Below are 15786 nucleotides of genomic sequence, written 5' to 3'. Positions count from 1 at the left end.
CTTGGATGCAATCTCAAAAACGACAGAATGATCTCTGTTCGTTTCCGAGGCAAACCATTCAATATCACAGTAGTCCAAGTCTGTGCCCGGACCAGTAACGCCAAAGAAGCTGAAGTTGAACAGTTCTATGAAGACCTACAAGACCTTCTAGAACTAACACCCAAAAAAGATGCCCTTTTCATTATAGGGGACTGGAATGCAAAAGTAGGAAGTCAAGAAACACCTGGAGTAACAGGCAAATTTGGCCTTGGAGTACAGAAAGAAGCAGGGCAAAGGCTAACAGAGTTCTGTCAAGAGAATGCACTGGTCATAGCAATCACCCTTTTGCAACAACACAAGAGAAGACTCTACACACAGACATCACCAGATGGTCAACACCGAAATCAGACTGATCATATTCTTTGCAGCCAAAGATGGAGAAGCTCTATACAGTCAGCAAAAACAAGACCGGGAGCTGACTGTGGCTCAGATCATGAACTCCTTATTGCCAAATTCAGACTGAAATTGATTAAAGTGGAGAAAACCACTGGACCATTTAGGTATGACATGAATCAAACCCCTTATGACTATACAGTGGAAGTGAGAAACAGATTTAAGGGACTAGATCTGACAGGCAGAATGCCTGATAACTATGGACAGAGGTGCATGACACTGTACCGGAGACAGGAATCAAGACCATCCCCAAGAAAAAGAAATGCAAAAAAGCAAAATGGCTGTCTGAGGAGGCCTTACAAATAGCTGTGAAAATAAGGGAAGCGAAAAGCAAAGGAGAAAAAGAAAGATATACCCATTTGAATGCAGAGTTCCAAAGGATAGCAAGGAGAGAGAAGAAAGCCTTCCTCAGTGATCAACACAAAAAAAAAAAAAATAAGAGGAAAACAATAGAATGGAAAAGACTAGAGATCTCTTCAAGAAACTTAGAGATACCAAGGGAATATTTCATGCAAGGATGGGCTCAATAAAGGACAGAAATGGTAGGGACCTAACAGAAGGAGAAGATATTAAGAAGAGGTGGCAAGAATACACAGAAGAACTATACAAAAAAGATCTTCACGACCCAGACAATCATGATGGTGTGATCACTGACCCAGAGCCAGACATCCTGGAATTCGAAGTCAAATGGGCCTTAGGAAGCATCACTATGAACAAAGCTATTGGAGATGATGGAATTCCAGTTGAGCTATTTCAAATCCTGAAAGATGATGCTGTGGAAGGGCTGCACTCAATATGTCAGCAAATTTGGAAAACTCAGCAGTGGCCACACGACTGGAAAAGGTCAATTTTCATTCCAATCCCAAAGAAAGGCAATGCCAAAGAATGCTCAAACTACCGCACAAGTGCACTCATCTCACACACTAGTCAAGTAATGCTCAAAATTCTCCAAGCCAGGCTTCAGCAATATGTGAACCGTGAACTTCCAGAAGTTCAAGCTGGTTTTAGAAAAGGGAGAGGAACCAGAGATTAAATTGCCAACATCCACTGGATCATCGAAAAAGCAAGAGAGTTCCAGAAAAACATCTATTTCTGCTTTATTGACCATGCCAAAGCCTTTGACTGTGTGGATCACAATAAACTGTGGAAAATTCTGAAAGAGATGGGACTACCAGACCACCTGACCTGCCTCTTGAGAAACCTGTAAGCAGGTCACGAAGCAACAGTTAGAACTGGACATGGAACAACAGACTGGTTCCAAATAGGAAAAGGAGTATGTCAAGGCTGTATATTGTCACCCTGCTTATTTAACTTATATGCAGAGGACATCATGAGAAACGCTGGGCTGGAGGAAGCCCAGGCTGGAATCAAGATTGCCGGGAGAAATATCAATAACCTCAGATATGCAGATGACACCACCCTTATGGCACAAAGTGAAGAGGAACTAAAGAACCTCTTGATGAAAGTGAAAGAGGAGAGTGAAAAAGCTGGCTTAAAGCTCAACAGAAAACTAAGATCACGGCATCCAGTCCCATCACTTCAAGGCATATAGATGGGGAAACAGTGGAAATAGTGGCTGACTTAATTTTTCTGGGTTCCAAAATCACTGCAGATGGTGATTGCAGCCATGAAATTAAAAGACGCTTACTCCTTGGAAGGAAAGTTATGACCAACCTAGATAGCATACTGAAAAGCAGAGACGTTACTTTGCCAACAAAGGTCCATCTAGTCAAGGCTGTGGTTTTTCCAGTAGTCATGTATGGATGGGAGAGTTGGACTATAAAGAAAGCTGAGAGCCAAAGAATTGATGCTTTTGAACTGTGGTGTTGGAGAAGACTCTTGAGAGTCCCTTGGACTGCAAGGAGATCCAACCAGTCCATCCTAAAGGAGATCAGTCCTGAATATTCATTGCAAGGACTGATGCTGAAGCTGAAACTCCAATACTTTGGCCACCTGATGCAAAGAGCTGACTCCTTGGAAAAGACCCTGATGCTGGGAAAGACTGAGGGCAGGAGGAGAAGGGGACAACAGAGGATGAGATGGTTGGATGGCATCACTGACTCAATGGACATGGGTTTGGGTGAACTCTGAGAGTTGGTGATAGACAGGGAGGCCTGGTGTGCTGCGGTTCATGGGGTCACAAAGAGTCAGACATGACTGAGTGACTGAACTGGAACTGGAACTATCAAGATTACATACTATGCAATTCCAATCCCCACTTCTTTTTTCCTCATTCTCATATTCCTATTAACTTTCTTTTCATTAGTTCCTCTGATATTCAGCACAGAGACAAACTCTTATGATTATACAGGTACAGGCAGTTCATTAAGCTCTCTTACTGGACTCAGATTGCTGCTGTGGGAACTGCCTCCTCTTAAGTTTCTGGGCTATTATCAGATAGAGGCAACTCTTAATCTCCCTGGCTTCCTTTCCAGCGGCTTATGCCAAGAAAAGGTGGAGAAAAGACCTGGGTCCAGTTATCTAAAGTACTGTACTTCTAACCATTATGGGCTCTGAGCTGCACGTTATTTACCTTCACAGTAGAATGTGCCGTTAATATTCTTTGCTTTAGTTATTAAACCCACTTGGTACAGATCTTAGATACAAAAAGAAAATAGTACAGCTACCCCTCCCCAACCTCAGTGAACTACAATGTCAACAGGAAGAAAAGGTCTTGGCGAAAAAAAGAAATGTTAAGTTAAAAAAAAAGAGAAATGAGAAATTCCCTGAAGTCCAGCAGTAGGACTCGGCACAGGCAGCATGGGTTTGATCCCTGGTCAGGGAATTAATATCCTGCACACCACATGACCTGGCCAAAAAAAAAGAGAGAGAAGTAATCAGAGGTACCACAGGGAGAGGAGAGTCTGAAAACAAGTTTGAGGCTGTACTGACCGAGGCAAGTTGTTCTGTAAAGTTAAGCCTCAGGCTAACTTTTAAAATGGACAAGGACATAGTTTAGGGAAGGGGAAGAAGAAGGTTACTCGGAGAATTCAGAGCAGCACTATCAAAGAAAGGTACCAAGTATCAGAACAGAATGATAACTGGTGCTTTTTAAAGTTCTGGTTGAAAAAACATGTAATAATTCTGCTTTGTTGTTTAGTCACTAAGTGGCGTCCAACTTTTTTGCGACCCCGTGGACTGTAGCCTGCCACACTTCTCTGTCCATGGGATTTCCCAGGCAAGAACACTGGAGTGGGTTGCCATTTCCTTCTCCAGGGGATCTTCCCAACCTAGGGATCGAACCTGCGTCTTCTGCACTGCTGGCAGAGTGTAAATGCTCAAGACAAAGAAACAGAAGCTGAAACAGATTCTAAGGAAGAAGAGCTTACCCAGTGTCTGCTTTGTGCCAAATGTAATTCATATATATATATATATATACACACACATATACACACACACACATACATATATAATCTGTCCTCAAGGTACTTTGGCCAGGAGAGCCCAAACAATTAACTTCATGATAATGACTGGAGTCAGAAAGCTGCAGGAGGAAGAAGGATGGGGTGTTTCCTTACAATGGAGCTGCAGCTCATCAAGCAGAAATCTGAAGGCCTATTACAGGCCAGGCACTCCTGCAGTGTATGTGTGGGCGGGGGTACAGATCAGCTGTTAGAAACTGGCTGACCTCAACCAAATTTGGCAGGCAAATAACTTCTGTCTAGTACATAGTGTTGACCTGTACAGTATTTTTTAAATAAATTGAGGCATAATTTACTCACAATAAAATGCACACATTTGAAGTGTACATTTCCAAGAAATTCAATGAGTTTTGACAAATGTACACTATTGTGCTATAACCACGCCTAAGCAAGAAAAAACATCCCCATCGTCCCTCATGTCAGTTTGCAGTCAGTCTCCACACTCATCACCAGGCCAACCACTGGCCTAATTTTCGTTACTATAAATTAGTTTCACCTCTTCTAAAACTTCAATATAAATGAAACCATACAGTAAGTTCTCTTTCATTTCTTACTTTCACCCAACATGTTTTTGAGATTCATTCACATTGTTGCATAAACCGATAATCCACTGTTTTATCTATTAGTTTATCTTTTGACCTGATGATGATGGCATTTGGACTATTTCCATTTTTTTTGGCTATTAGGTACTATGAAAATTAATGTGTCTTTTTGTGAATATGGTTTCATTTCTCTTTAATAAACACCAATGTGCAGGATGGCTGGGTTGCATGGCAAGTATGTGTTTAACTTTAGGAGAAGCTGACCAGCTGTTTTCCAAAGTGGTTGTACCATTTCACGCTCCCACCACCCACATATATTGATTCTAGCTGTTTCAAATCCTCACCAATACTCGGAATTTTTTTTTTTTTTAAATTTTAGCTATCCTTGTGGGTATGAAGTAGTATCTCACTGTGTTTTTAATTTATATTTCCCTGGTAACTAATGATGTTGGGCACCTATTCATATGCTTTCAGACATTCAAATATATTTTCTTCTGTGAAGAGTCTATTCAAACTTCTGCTCATTTTTAACTGGGCCATTTGTTACATTACTGAATTTTAAAATGTTTTACATATTCTGGATTTAAGTCATACATATGTGTGTGTGTATATATGCAGCATATGTGTGTTTGTAATATATCCTTCCAGTCTGTGATTTACCTTTTCATTTTCGTACAACGTATTTTGTAGAACAGAAAGTTTTACTTTTGATAAAGGTCTGACTTAGCAATTTTTTTCTTCTATGGTTGGTTAGAGCTTTCTGGGTCCTAAAACAATCCTTGCCTATTTCAAGGCCACAAAGATTTTCTCTTATAATTTTGCCTATACATTTTATGGCTTCAGTTTGTATATATAGGTCTATGAGTCACTTCAAATTAATTTTTCTGTATAGTGTCAGATAGGGATTAAGACATTTCTTTACATACAAATATCCATCCAACTGTTCTATCAACATTTGTTGAAAAGACTATCCTTTCCCCACTGAATTATGTTTTGGCCTTTGCTGAAAAATCAACTGATCATATATGTCCCTTTCACGAGTCTATTGTGGTCAATGATCAACATTTCTTTTTTATACCAATAACATAGTGTCTTGATTAGTTATACAGTAAGTCCTAAAATCAGGTAATTTAAGTCCTCTAAGTTTATTCTCCCACTTCTAAATAGTTTGGCTATTGTAAATTTTTCATAGTTTCACATACTTTAGATTCAGCATGTCAATTTCCACACACACACCAAAAAAAAAAAGCCTTCAGGAATTTACTTTGTAAACACACTGCATCTTAATAGATTATTTTGGGTCTACTGGATTGTTTAACAACACTGGGTCTTTCAAACCATTAACATGGTACATCTCCACTTTTTTGGGTCTTCTTTAATTTTTCTCAGCCATATTTTGTGATTTTCAATGTAAAAATTTTTTTTAATTTTTCATTAAATGTATTACTAAGTATAGAAATTTTTTCAATTCAAACTGGTTGTCAACATTTTAATATAGAGAAAATTCACAATTAAAAAAAATCCAGACTTCTGGCTCCCCTGGGAAAAAAAATCAGAAGATCAGCAACTCTGGACCTATATTTCCCAAATGCCAACAATAAATCAACACTGAGTACTGGCTGACCTCTCTAGACAGGGCACGTTCTTCTCTCCAATTGCCATAGTTCCTACCATTCCGTATAAAATCTCTGACCCATCCAATTCCATTCATATAAGTTATCTGCTTGGAACCTATAGACAGAGAAAGGCTAGGGAACAAGGGCTGGTGATATGATTAGATCTGCATTTGAAAGTTGGGCTTTGGTGTGGAGAAATGATTATGATCAGAGGGAAGGATGTAAGCAGGAAAATTAGTCAAGAATTTATTGAAGTGGTCCTGGAAAGGGCATGGCTTGGACTAGAGTGGCTTCAGTAGAAGAAATGAGAAGTTGACAAATGAGATAATATTTATACAGTGATTAATAGAAATTGACGGTGGAATGGATGAGAGGATACAAGGATACGTCAGAGATGACCCTTCTGATTTCTGGCTTATGTAACTTTTACAGACAGAAGCACCATTCACAGAAATGGAGGAGAACACTGGAGTAGGAACGACTCTGACAAGAGGAAACGAAGGTTAAAAGTTTAGTTTGAAATGTAAATTTGAGATGTCTGTAAGACAACCAGGTAGAAGTGGCAAAGTGATTTGTATTTGAAAAGATAGACACATTTGGAATCATCAGCATATAGTTAGTACTTAAAGCTATGGAACTAGATGCAATCTCTTACACAGAGAGTAAGAGGTTTGAGGGTTTGAGCCAGAGTCCTGAGAAAATCCCACACTTGGGTCAGGGTGAAGAAGAGCTAGCAAGAGGCTGAGAAACAATGGCAGGAGAGGTAGAAAGAAGGGATAAGGTCTTAGGTGAAAAACTAGTAGCCCCCCAGGCCCCTTTGTCCATGGGATTTCCCAGGCAAGAATACTGGAGTGGGATGCCATTTCCTTCTCCAGGGGATCTTAACCAACCAGGAATTGAACCAGGGTCTCCTGCACAGACAAGCGTATTCTTTACTGCTGAGCCACCAGGGAAGCCTGAAAAATGTCATAGCAAGAAAAGAAAATGGTTCAAGAAAGTGATCGACTATGTTAAATACCACATGAGAGGGAAAATATAAATGAAAATAGCCATTCCTTTTACTGCAATAATCCAGGCAAGAGATAACAATAATACAGTGATGGTCAGTTGTGTCTGGAACTTCCCAAGTGACTCAGTGGTAAAGAATCCGACTGCCAATGCAGGAGACGAAGGAGATGCAGGTTCGATCCCTGGGCAGGGAAGATCCCCTGGAGAAGGAAATGGCAATCCACTCCAGTATTCTTGCCTGGAAAATCCCATGGACAGAGGAGCCTACCAGGCTACAGTCCATAGGGTCGCAAAGAGTCGGACATGACTGAGCAGGCACACACGCACAGTTGGGTCTATCTGGTTAGGCTAAGGTCCCCAGTTATTCAAACACCAATCTAAGTGTTGCTTTTGAAGGTATTTTGCAGATGTGATTAACATTCATAATCAGTTGACTTTAAGGAAAGGAGATTATTCTAGATGATCCAGGTGGGCCTGAATCCATCAGATAAAAGGCCTTAAGAGCAAGAATACACAGAACAACAGTACAAAAAAGATCATCACACCCGGCCCTCCCAGCCTCTGTCCCCGGACCCAGAAGATCTAGAAGGAGCCGCGGGGCCGCAGCTCTGCGCGCCCGCCATGGGCCCGCGCCGGAGCCGCAAGCCCGAAACACCAAGGAGGCGCCCCGCGAGCCCGGCTCCCGCCGCCCGCCGGCCGGCCCCGTCCTTAGGCACGTCCTCCCGTTCACCTGCTCGCCGGAGATATAGAATCCTGAAGGAGATCCGAACTCTTCAGAAGACCACACACCTGCTGTTAAGAAAGACCCCCTTCTGCCGCCTGGCAAGAGAAATATGTGTTCAATTCACTCGTGGTGTGGACTTCAATTGGCAAGCCCAGGCCCTGTTGGCCCTACAAGAGGCAGCAGAAGCATTTCTAATTCATCTCTTCGAGGATGCCTATCTCCTCTCCTTACACGCCGGCCACGTCACGCTCTTCCCAAAGGATGTGCAGCTGGCCCAGAGGATCCGAGGCATTCAGGAAGGGCTTGGCTGAGCTCTGGCCACCCGCCCGAGTCTCTGGTTGATACCAGAGCCCCTGCCTGTAGCCAGGACCAGATCCACGGAATACAAGGTGTTGCCTGGACTTGCCCTCTTGGAGCAGAGCGTGCGAGTTGCTTTCGTAGTTAGTTTTTTTTTAGAAGAAGACTGCATGGCTTTCCTCTGTAACAGAGGTAATATTTGAGAGAATCAACACATTCCAGAAATCCTGAGAATAATTTTCAGATGAAGAGACTCTAAGGTTGACTTCACTTTGCAAATTATTCATGTGACTGATGATTTGGAAGACATCAGATTTTCTAGGTTATGGGCAAAAAGGATATTTACTGATTATTTTAAATCTTCTTGTACCATTTAAATTTTTTACCATATATATATTTACTTTTATTTAAAACATGATGGAAAAAATAAGAGAAGACCAGTCAGTTGCATGGAAGAGCCTGGCGCATCCACCGTACAAATCTCTGTCCTTCAGATTGACTTCATCATTAACAGCAGAAGCAAGTTCGTATGTGGACTATACCTGTCAACAGATTATACAGCTTTTCAAAAACTCAATTGGGATGAAAATAGAAAATTGTTAAGGTTTGATGTTCTGGCTCCTTCTGGTAAATTCCTGCCAAAATCATTCAGAAATTCCAAATTGTAGAATTTATTTTATTCTTTACTTGCAAATCATAGAAGATGTATCATAATTTATACTTCAGAATTTTTCATTCCAGGATTTTAAAGAGCCTTTTCAATGTTTTTACAGGTATTTTTATAACTTCCTTGTGGAGAGATAATAGAAATAATTCTTAATGGAAAAAATTTGAAGAAGCAAAGTTACTGTTATACATAGATTATACTATGTTCTTTGTGTTAGCCTTAAATCCTTCATTTGGACACTTTGCCAACAGCCACAATTTAAACAAGAGAATTGAGGGGTGTATCTTTGCCTCCAGTGGAGTAGAGTATGAGCCCATAAAATCCCTGCCTTTCTCTTGTAACTGAAAGCAGTTTAAGAGACTTCCAGAGAAATAGGAAGTGCCATCCAAAGGCATTTAGATATTGTGTGTGATGAAAATGATTAGTGAGGGTGGATACTAATAATGATGCGTCAGCCAATTGAATTCAAACTAAAGGGAAGGACCAAGTTCTGTTGTTTGATAAATTTTAACCCTTTATAAAAACCTTTTCCTGTTCGACATCAACTCATTTTTATGTAAACATTGGAATAAAGCTTATCTATGAATACATTTAAAAAAAAAAAAAAAAAAGATCATCACAACCCAGATAATCACAAAAGTGTGATCACTCCCACTCACCTAGAGCCAGACATCCTGGAATGTGAAGTCAGGTGGGCCTTAGGAAGCATCACTACGAACAAAGCTACTGGAGGTGATGGAATTCCAGTTGAGCTATTTCAAATCCTGAAAGATGATGCTGTGGCAGGGCTACACTCAATATGTCAGCAAATTTGGAAAACTCAGCAGTGGCCACACGACTGGAAAAGGTCAATTTTCATTCCAATCCCAAAGAAAGGCAATGCCAAAGAATGCTCAAACTACCGCACAAGGGCACTCATCTCACACACTAGTCAAGTAATGCTCAAAATTCACTAAGCCAGGCTTCTGGAAGTGAACCGTGAACTTCCAGAAGTTCAAGCTGGTTTTAGAAAAGGGAGAGGAACCAGAGATTAAATTGCCAACATCCACTGGATCATTGAAAAAGCAAGAGAGTTCCAGAAAAACATCTATTTCTGCTTTATTGACCATGCCAAAGCCTTTGACTGTGTGGATCACAATAAACTGTGGAAAATTCTGAAAGAGATGGGACTACCAGACCACCTGACCTGCCTCTTGAGAAACCTGTAAGCAGGTCACGAAGCAACAGTTAGAACTGGACATGGAACAACACACTGGTTCCAAATAGGAAAAGGAGTATGTCAAGGCTGTATATTGTCACCCTGCTTATTTAACTTATATGCAGAGGACATCATGAGAAACGCTGGGCTGGAGGAAGCCCAGGCTGGAATCAAGATTGCCGGGAGAAATATCAATAACCTCAGATATGCAGATGACACCACCCTTATGGCACAAAGTGAAGAGGAACTAAAGAACCTCTTGATGAAAGTGAAAGAGGAGAGTGAAAAAGCTGGCTTAAAGCTCAACAGAAAACTAAGATCATGGCATCCGGTCCCATCACTTCAAGGCATATAGATGGGGAAACAGTGGAAATAGTGACTGACTTAATTTTTCTGGGCTCCAAAATCACTGCAGATGGTGATTGCAGCCATGAAATTAAAAGACGCTTACTCCTTGGAAGGAAAGTTATGACCAACCTAGACAGCATATTAAAAAGCAGAGACATTACTTTGCCAACAAATTACTTTGCCATCTAGTCAAGGCTGTGGTTTTTCCAGTGGTCATGTATGGATGGGAGAGTTGGACTATAAAGAAAGCTGAGAGCCAAAGAATCGATGCTTTTGAACTGTGGTGTTGGAGAAGACTCTTGAGAGTCCCTTGGACTGCAAGGAGATCCAACCAGTCCATCCTAAAGGAGATCAGTCCTGGGTGTTCATTGGAGGGACTGATGTTGAAGCCGAAGCTCCAATACTTTGGCCACCTGATGCGGAGAGCTGACTCATTCGAAAAGACCCTGATGCTGGGAAAGACTGAGGGCAGGAGGAGAAGGGGACGACAGAGGATGAGATGATTGGACAGCATCACCAACACAATGGACATGGGTTTGGGTGGACTCCGGGAGTTGGTGATGGACAGGGAGGCCTGGCGTTCTGCGGTTCATGAGGTTGCGAAGAATCGGACACAACTGAGCAACTGAACTGAAGAGCAGATTTCTCAGAAGGAGAAATTTCACCTGTGGATACCAACTTTGGTTTCTGCTAAGTTCCAATCTGTCCTCGACAGTCTAGCCTATGAATGTTGCAGTTGCCTAACCAGCCACCACAACAATGTAAGGAATAAATCCTTACAATAAACCCCTTAATCTCCTACTGGTTCTGTTTCTCTGGTTGAACGCTGACTGATAGAGATTTTGGTATCTTGAAGTAGGGTGCCGATATAACAAATTCTTTAAAATATGGAATGGGACTTTCAAACTGGATACTGCATGGAAGCTGGAAAGATTCTGAGAAGCTAATTTAAAGAGCTTAGATTGCCTTAAACAGATTGTTCGTAGAAATATGGATGTTGAAAACACTCCTGGTAAGAGCTCAGAAGGAAGTGAGAAGCACAACAGATAGAGTGTATCTCATTTAAGAGAATACATATGTCATCATAAACAAAAGCTGGTAAAAAAACAAACATTAAAGGTGATTCTGGTGAGAGCTCAGAAGAAAATGAGGAACATTATTAAGAACCGAAGGAAAAATAATCCTTTTTAGACAGTGGCAAAAAAAAAAAAACTTATGTGAATTCTGTCCAGGAGTTGTGTGAAAAGGAGAACTTGGATATTTAGCAAGGATAAGCAATGAACTTCAATATTTAGCTAAGGAGATTTTCAAGCATAAAGTTGAAGGTACAACCTAGTTTTTTCTTGTTGCTTATGGCAAAATGCAACAGGAAAGATAAACAGATGGGCAAAATGTTAAAAGAAACCAGGACATGATGATTTGGGAAATTCTCAGCTTATCTAGATCACAAAAATGCTAAAATTAGGAGATACCCTCTTAAGAAAACACTGCTGTGGAGAAAAAGCCAAGAGTGTGTCTGGACAACCTTTCACTAGCGCTCAAAGATTACACATGTGACTCAGGGATCTCCCACCCAACCACCTAAGCAGAGCTCGGAAGCAATATGAGATTGGAGGACCTTCTTGTCTAATGACAAGAATCCCTGAGACATACACAGGAGTCTCAAAAGGTTTCTGAGAATGTTTTATCAGCAGAAACACTGCCAGCTTGGCCTGAAAGGGGCAGAAAGAGAATAAAGTAAAGAAAGACTGTTGGACTACCAAAATTCTACAGGCAATTTAACTACTAATAAAACTACTCAGCTGAAAACATGCACTACCTACCCTTCAAGAAAAAGTAAGGATAATTCTAAGAACTGAGCCTTGGGCCCAGAAGCCAGAGCCACAGGCCCAGAGGGCAGGGTCCCTAGCCACAGAATTTTACTTCCAGGCTTTGCAACCTGAGAAATTTCCCCTGCTGAATTCTGAAACTGCCTGGAATCAGTGACACACTTATTCCTTGTATCTCCTCCTTTTTGGATTTGGGAATGTCTGTGACAGTCATATTTTGCATGTCCCACCACTGTATTTTGGGAACACATAACTTGTTTTCTAGTTTCCCAGGCCCACAGATAGAAATTTTTCCCCAAGATGGATCACACCCAGAGTCTTACACCCGATTTAGATGATGAGATTTTGCACTTCTGAGCTGATGATATTTAGATGAGATTCTGGACTTGATGCTGCAATGGGTTGAGACTCTGGAATGTCAAAATGAGATGAATGTATTTTGCTTCTGGGACTAATATGAACCTTTGAGGTTCAAAGGGCAGAATGCGGTAGACTGAAAATGGTACCATAAGAGATATCCACATCCTTCATATCCTAACTCTAGAACTTGTATGTCAGAAAAGGGGGTAATCTTTGCAGCCATGATTAAGTCAAAGATCTTGAGATGGAGCAGTTATCCTGGATTATCTGGGTGAGCCTTAAATGCAATTTCTTTATAAAAGAGGCAGGCAGAGACGGGACAAACAGAGGAGAAGACGTGCAGAGAGACATTTGAAAATGCGGGCCCTGAAGACTGAAGACACACCACCTCAAGCCAAGGAATGCCAGCAGTCACCAGAAGCTGGAAGAGGTGGGGAACAGACTCCCCTAAGACTTCTAGAAGGACTGCAGCTCTGCAGCTGACACCTTGATTTCAGCCCAGTGAAACTGGTTTCAGACATCTGACCTTCAGAGCCGTGAGAGAATAAATATGTACTGTCTTTTTAAGACACCAAGTTTCTGGTAATTTATTATAGTAGCCACAGGAAACTAATACAGATGGCTTAGACAAGGGAGGTGGTAAGAAGTGATCAGATCATGCATATGGAAGAAGCTAAGAGGATTTGCCAATGGAGTGAATGTGAAGTGGGAAAGAAAGAGAAGATGACTCCAAAGCTCTAACCTGATTAACCAGAAGAAACATTACCACTTTACTAAGCTAGAGACAACCCAACGGCTCAGCAACATGCAAGTCAGTAGTGGCCTCACTGAAAACTGTTCTGGTAGAATATGGGGTTGGACACCAGATTAGAGAGGGTCAGAAAATCCAGAGTACATAGAATTGACTGTGAATATTGCTCTACTCTTTTTCTGGTTATTCATCCATACATTGTCCTCCCCCTCCCCCAGCTCCTATCTTTAATAGGCAAAACTTCAAGTAACAAGTCAATTTTCAATTGGGCCAAAGACAGTAAGTTCAGGACACTGTAATTTAAGGCAAGGGAGGACAGGTTAAGAAGAGGAGGTGAGTCACTTTCATTCATTCAACAAGTGTTTACTGAGCATTTATTATATGCCTGCCAAGCACTATGCTGCATGCCAGGAAAAGAGTCATGAAGAGACAGCCTCTTGAAGTTTACGAGAAGAAAAACATAAAATAATTACACAACTATTCAGCTGCAACTGGGACTTGTGTTACAAAATTCTGGGTGCTATGAAACTTAACATGAACTACATGCCTATTATGTGCTAAATGCTTTACATGTAACTTTATTTACTCCTTACACCTACCCTAGGAGGAAACAGAGATTGAGAAAGATTAATTCCCTTGCCCAAGATCACAAAGCCAGTGAGCAGTAGAGCCACAGTTGAAAACAGGTGCATTCAACTCTAAAATTCATCACTACTATCTCCAAACAGCAGGGAAAGTCTACTAGGCTTTAAAAAAAAAAAGAGCGGCCAGGAGGAGGAGGAACTGTCATGCAGATAAAGTTTTGAGAATTCCTGGTCTAGAAAGAGCTTTCTAAGCTCACTTGATGAAGGTGAATTTTGGAGGGTATTCAAAAATCCCTTAACACTCTCCAAATAGAACAAAAGGTTACACTATAATTATCTCAGTTTTATTTAGGCACCCAACAGGTTATTAAACACGTTGAAAATAAAATGTCATGAATAGCTTGTTCAAATCCTACAAGTCATACCCAGTTTTCACACATACTGTTTCTGCTAGGTTCACCTTCAGAATCAGCTTTCAGGTGAAAGCCAAAAGAGGGGAGAGGGGGAGGTCAATTATGCTACAGAGTGACTGAGTCATGAAAATGATTAAATAAATAACTGATTCAATGTATACAAAGATTCATGACAGATATCACACATATGAACCACACCATTCTGCGAACTTCTACTAAGTAAAGGAAATAATTTTAAATGTATTTAATTTCAAATTACTAGCCTATGATCTCATTATATTCTTGGCTCCCTATTATTCCTATTCCAGGACCACACACCCCGCACACCCTCAGCCCAGGAAAAAAAAAAAAAAAATCTGAAGAGAAAGGAAATATCAACAAGATAATGTGAAATGATTCGCTGAATCCATAAAATATAATTTAAAATACCACGACATCTTTGCCTTCACTGCATGACCTCAGGGCATTAAGCTGGTATGTAAGAATTAAAGAATGTAATGCTCCCTGGATGGAAGCTTCACTTCAAGTGATTGTTCACAGAAAGTGATTATAACATGTATCAAGAATAAGGAAGAAAATAGTTCTAACTCTTCATTTCTGAATTGTTTCCCCAGCTCTACCTTAAAAAAAAAATCCAAGACAACATATATGTGGCAAATTTTAAAAGATTTTAAAGATATCTATCATTTAATGAAATGTAAAATCAACAATAAAGCCAGTGTCAACCACGATAACACCATTCTAATACCAACATGCAATATGGCCTGTCCTAAAGTATGAGAGGGCAAATTTCCACATTCCTGTCAATTCTGTGGTAGTGAAAATATGTACAAATTAACCACGATTAAGAGACTCTGGCATAACTTACACCATTTACAGTTACAAAGATACTGAAACACTGACCAAAAAATTTTAATTTGGATATTTTGGTATGCCCTTATTTAGTAAGTACTTACTGTGCAACTTAAGTGAAGTCACTATTACAGCCTTCCATTTCAGGAACGGCAGTAAGATATTGAATGCATATAAGGAATATTCCAAAGAGTATTTTGAGAGCGGCAGCACTGTGATTACTACCATAAAAAATTCTCACTGTATAGACATTTTCACTAACCATGCAAAAGAAAGTGAAAAGGAACACACATTCACTGGAGGCACAGGACCTGGGGCCTGAGCAACACTGAATGGAGGGGAGTCACCATCTTTCAATTCACAGACAGACCTGAGTTCAAATCTTGACTGTGGGCTTCCTAATTCAGTTCATCTCTCCAAGCTTCCCTACCCTCCTCTGCAAAATGGCGCTGGTACTTATTTCACAGAGCCGGTGGGAGGATTAGTGAGGCAACACAGTGACTAATAAAGCACATGTCACTGTTACTCACCTTTACGTTTCTCCATACTCATAACCACCTCATGTTCTAAGAATTATTAACTCCATTTTACAGATGAGGAAGGCGAGTCGCAGAAGGTTAGGTGGTGAGTCTAGGGTTACACAGCTGATAACTGTTAGTGTCTAGCTCTGCTCCTGCCCTTACACTTGACATGTTACCTCACTAATTATTTTACTCTCTCTGGATAGGAAGTTTAGAACTTTT

At 40.7% G+C, this 15786-nt stretch overlaps 1 protein-coding gene and 1 long non-coding RNA gene across 3 annotated transcripts in view; one reads left to right on the top strand and one right to left on the bottom strand.

The window, feature by feature from the left end:
- Positions 1-15786, bottom strand: part of LOC122423426 — a 79530-nt gene that overhangs the window by 57846 nt on the left and 5898 nt on the right. The gene's annotated exons all lie outside the window — the stretch shown is intronic.
- Positions 7571-9301, top strand: LOC122423424 (histone H3-like centromeric protein A). Of its 2 annotated transcripts, XM_043440476.1 has the most exons (2): positions 7571-7842; positions 7921-9301. In XM_043440476.1, the coding sequence occupies exons 1-2, from the start codon at positions 7642-7644 to the stop codon at positions 8053-8055; spliced, it is 336 nt and encodes a 111-aa protein (XP_043296411.1). In that variant the 5' UTR covers positions 7571-7641; the 3' UTR covers positions 8056-9301. The 2 variants fall into 2 exon arrangements, with proteins under 2 accessions (XP_043296411.1, XP_043296410.1); XM_043440475.1 differs by having other exon boundaries at positions 7571-9301.

The sequence above is a fragment of the Cervus canadensis genome, chromosome 21 (assembly GCF_019320065.1).
Source record: "Cervus canadensis isolate Bull #8, Minnesota chromosome 21, ASM1932006v1, whole genome shotgun sequence".
In the NCBI taxonomy this organism is placed as follows: Eukaryota; Metazoa; Chordata; class Mammalia; order Artiodactyla; family Cervidae; genus Cervus; species Cervus canadensis.
The sequence above is the reverse complement of the archived record's forward strand: the minus strand, read 5'-3'. Positions and strand labels throughout refer to the sequence as shown.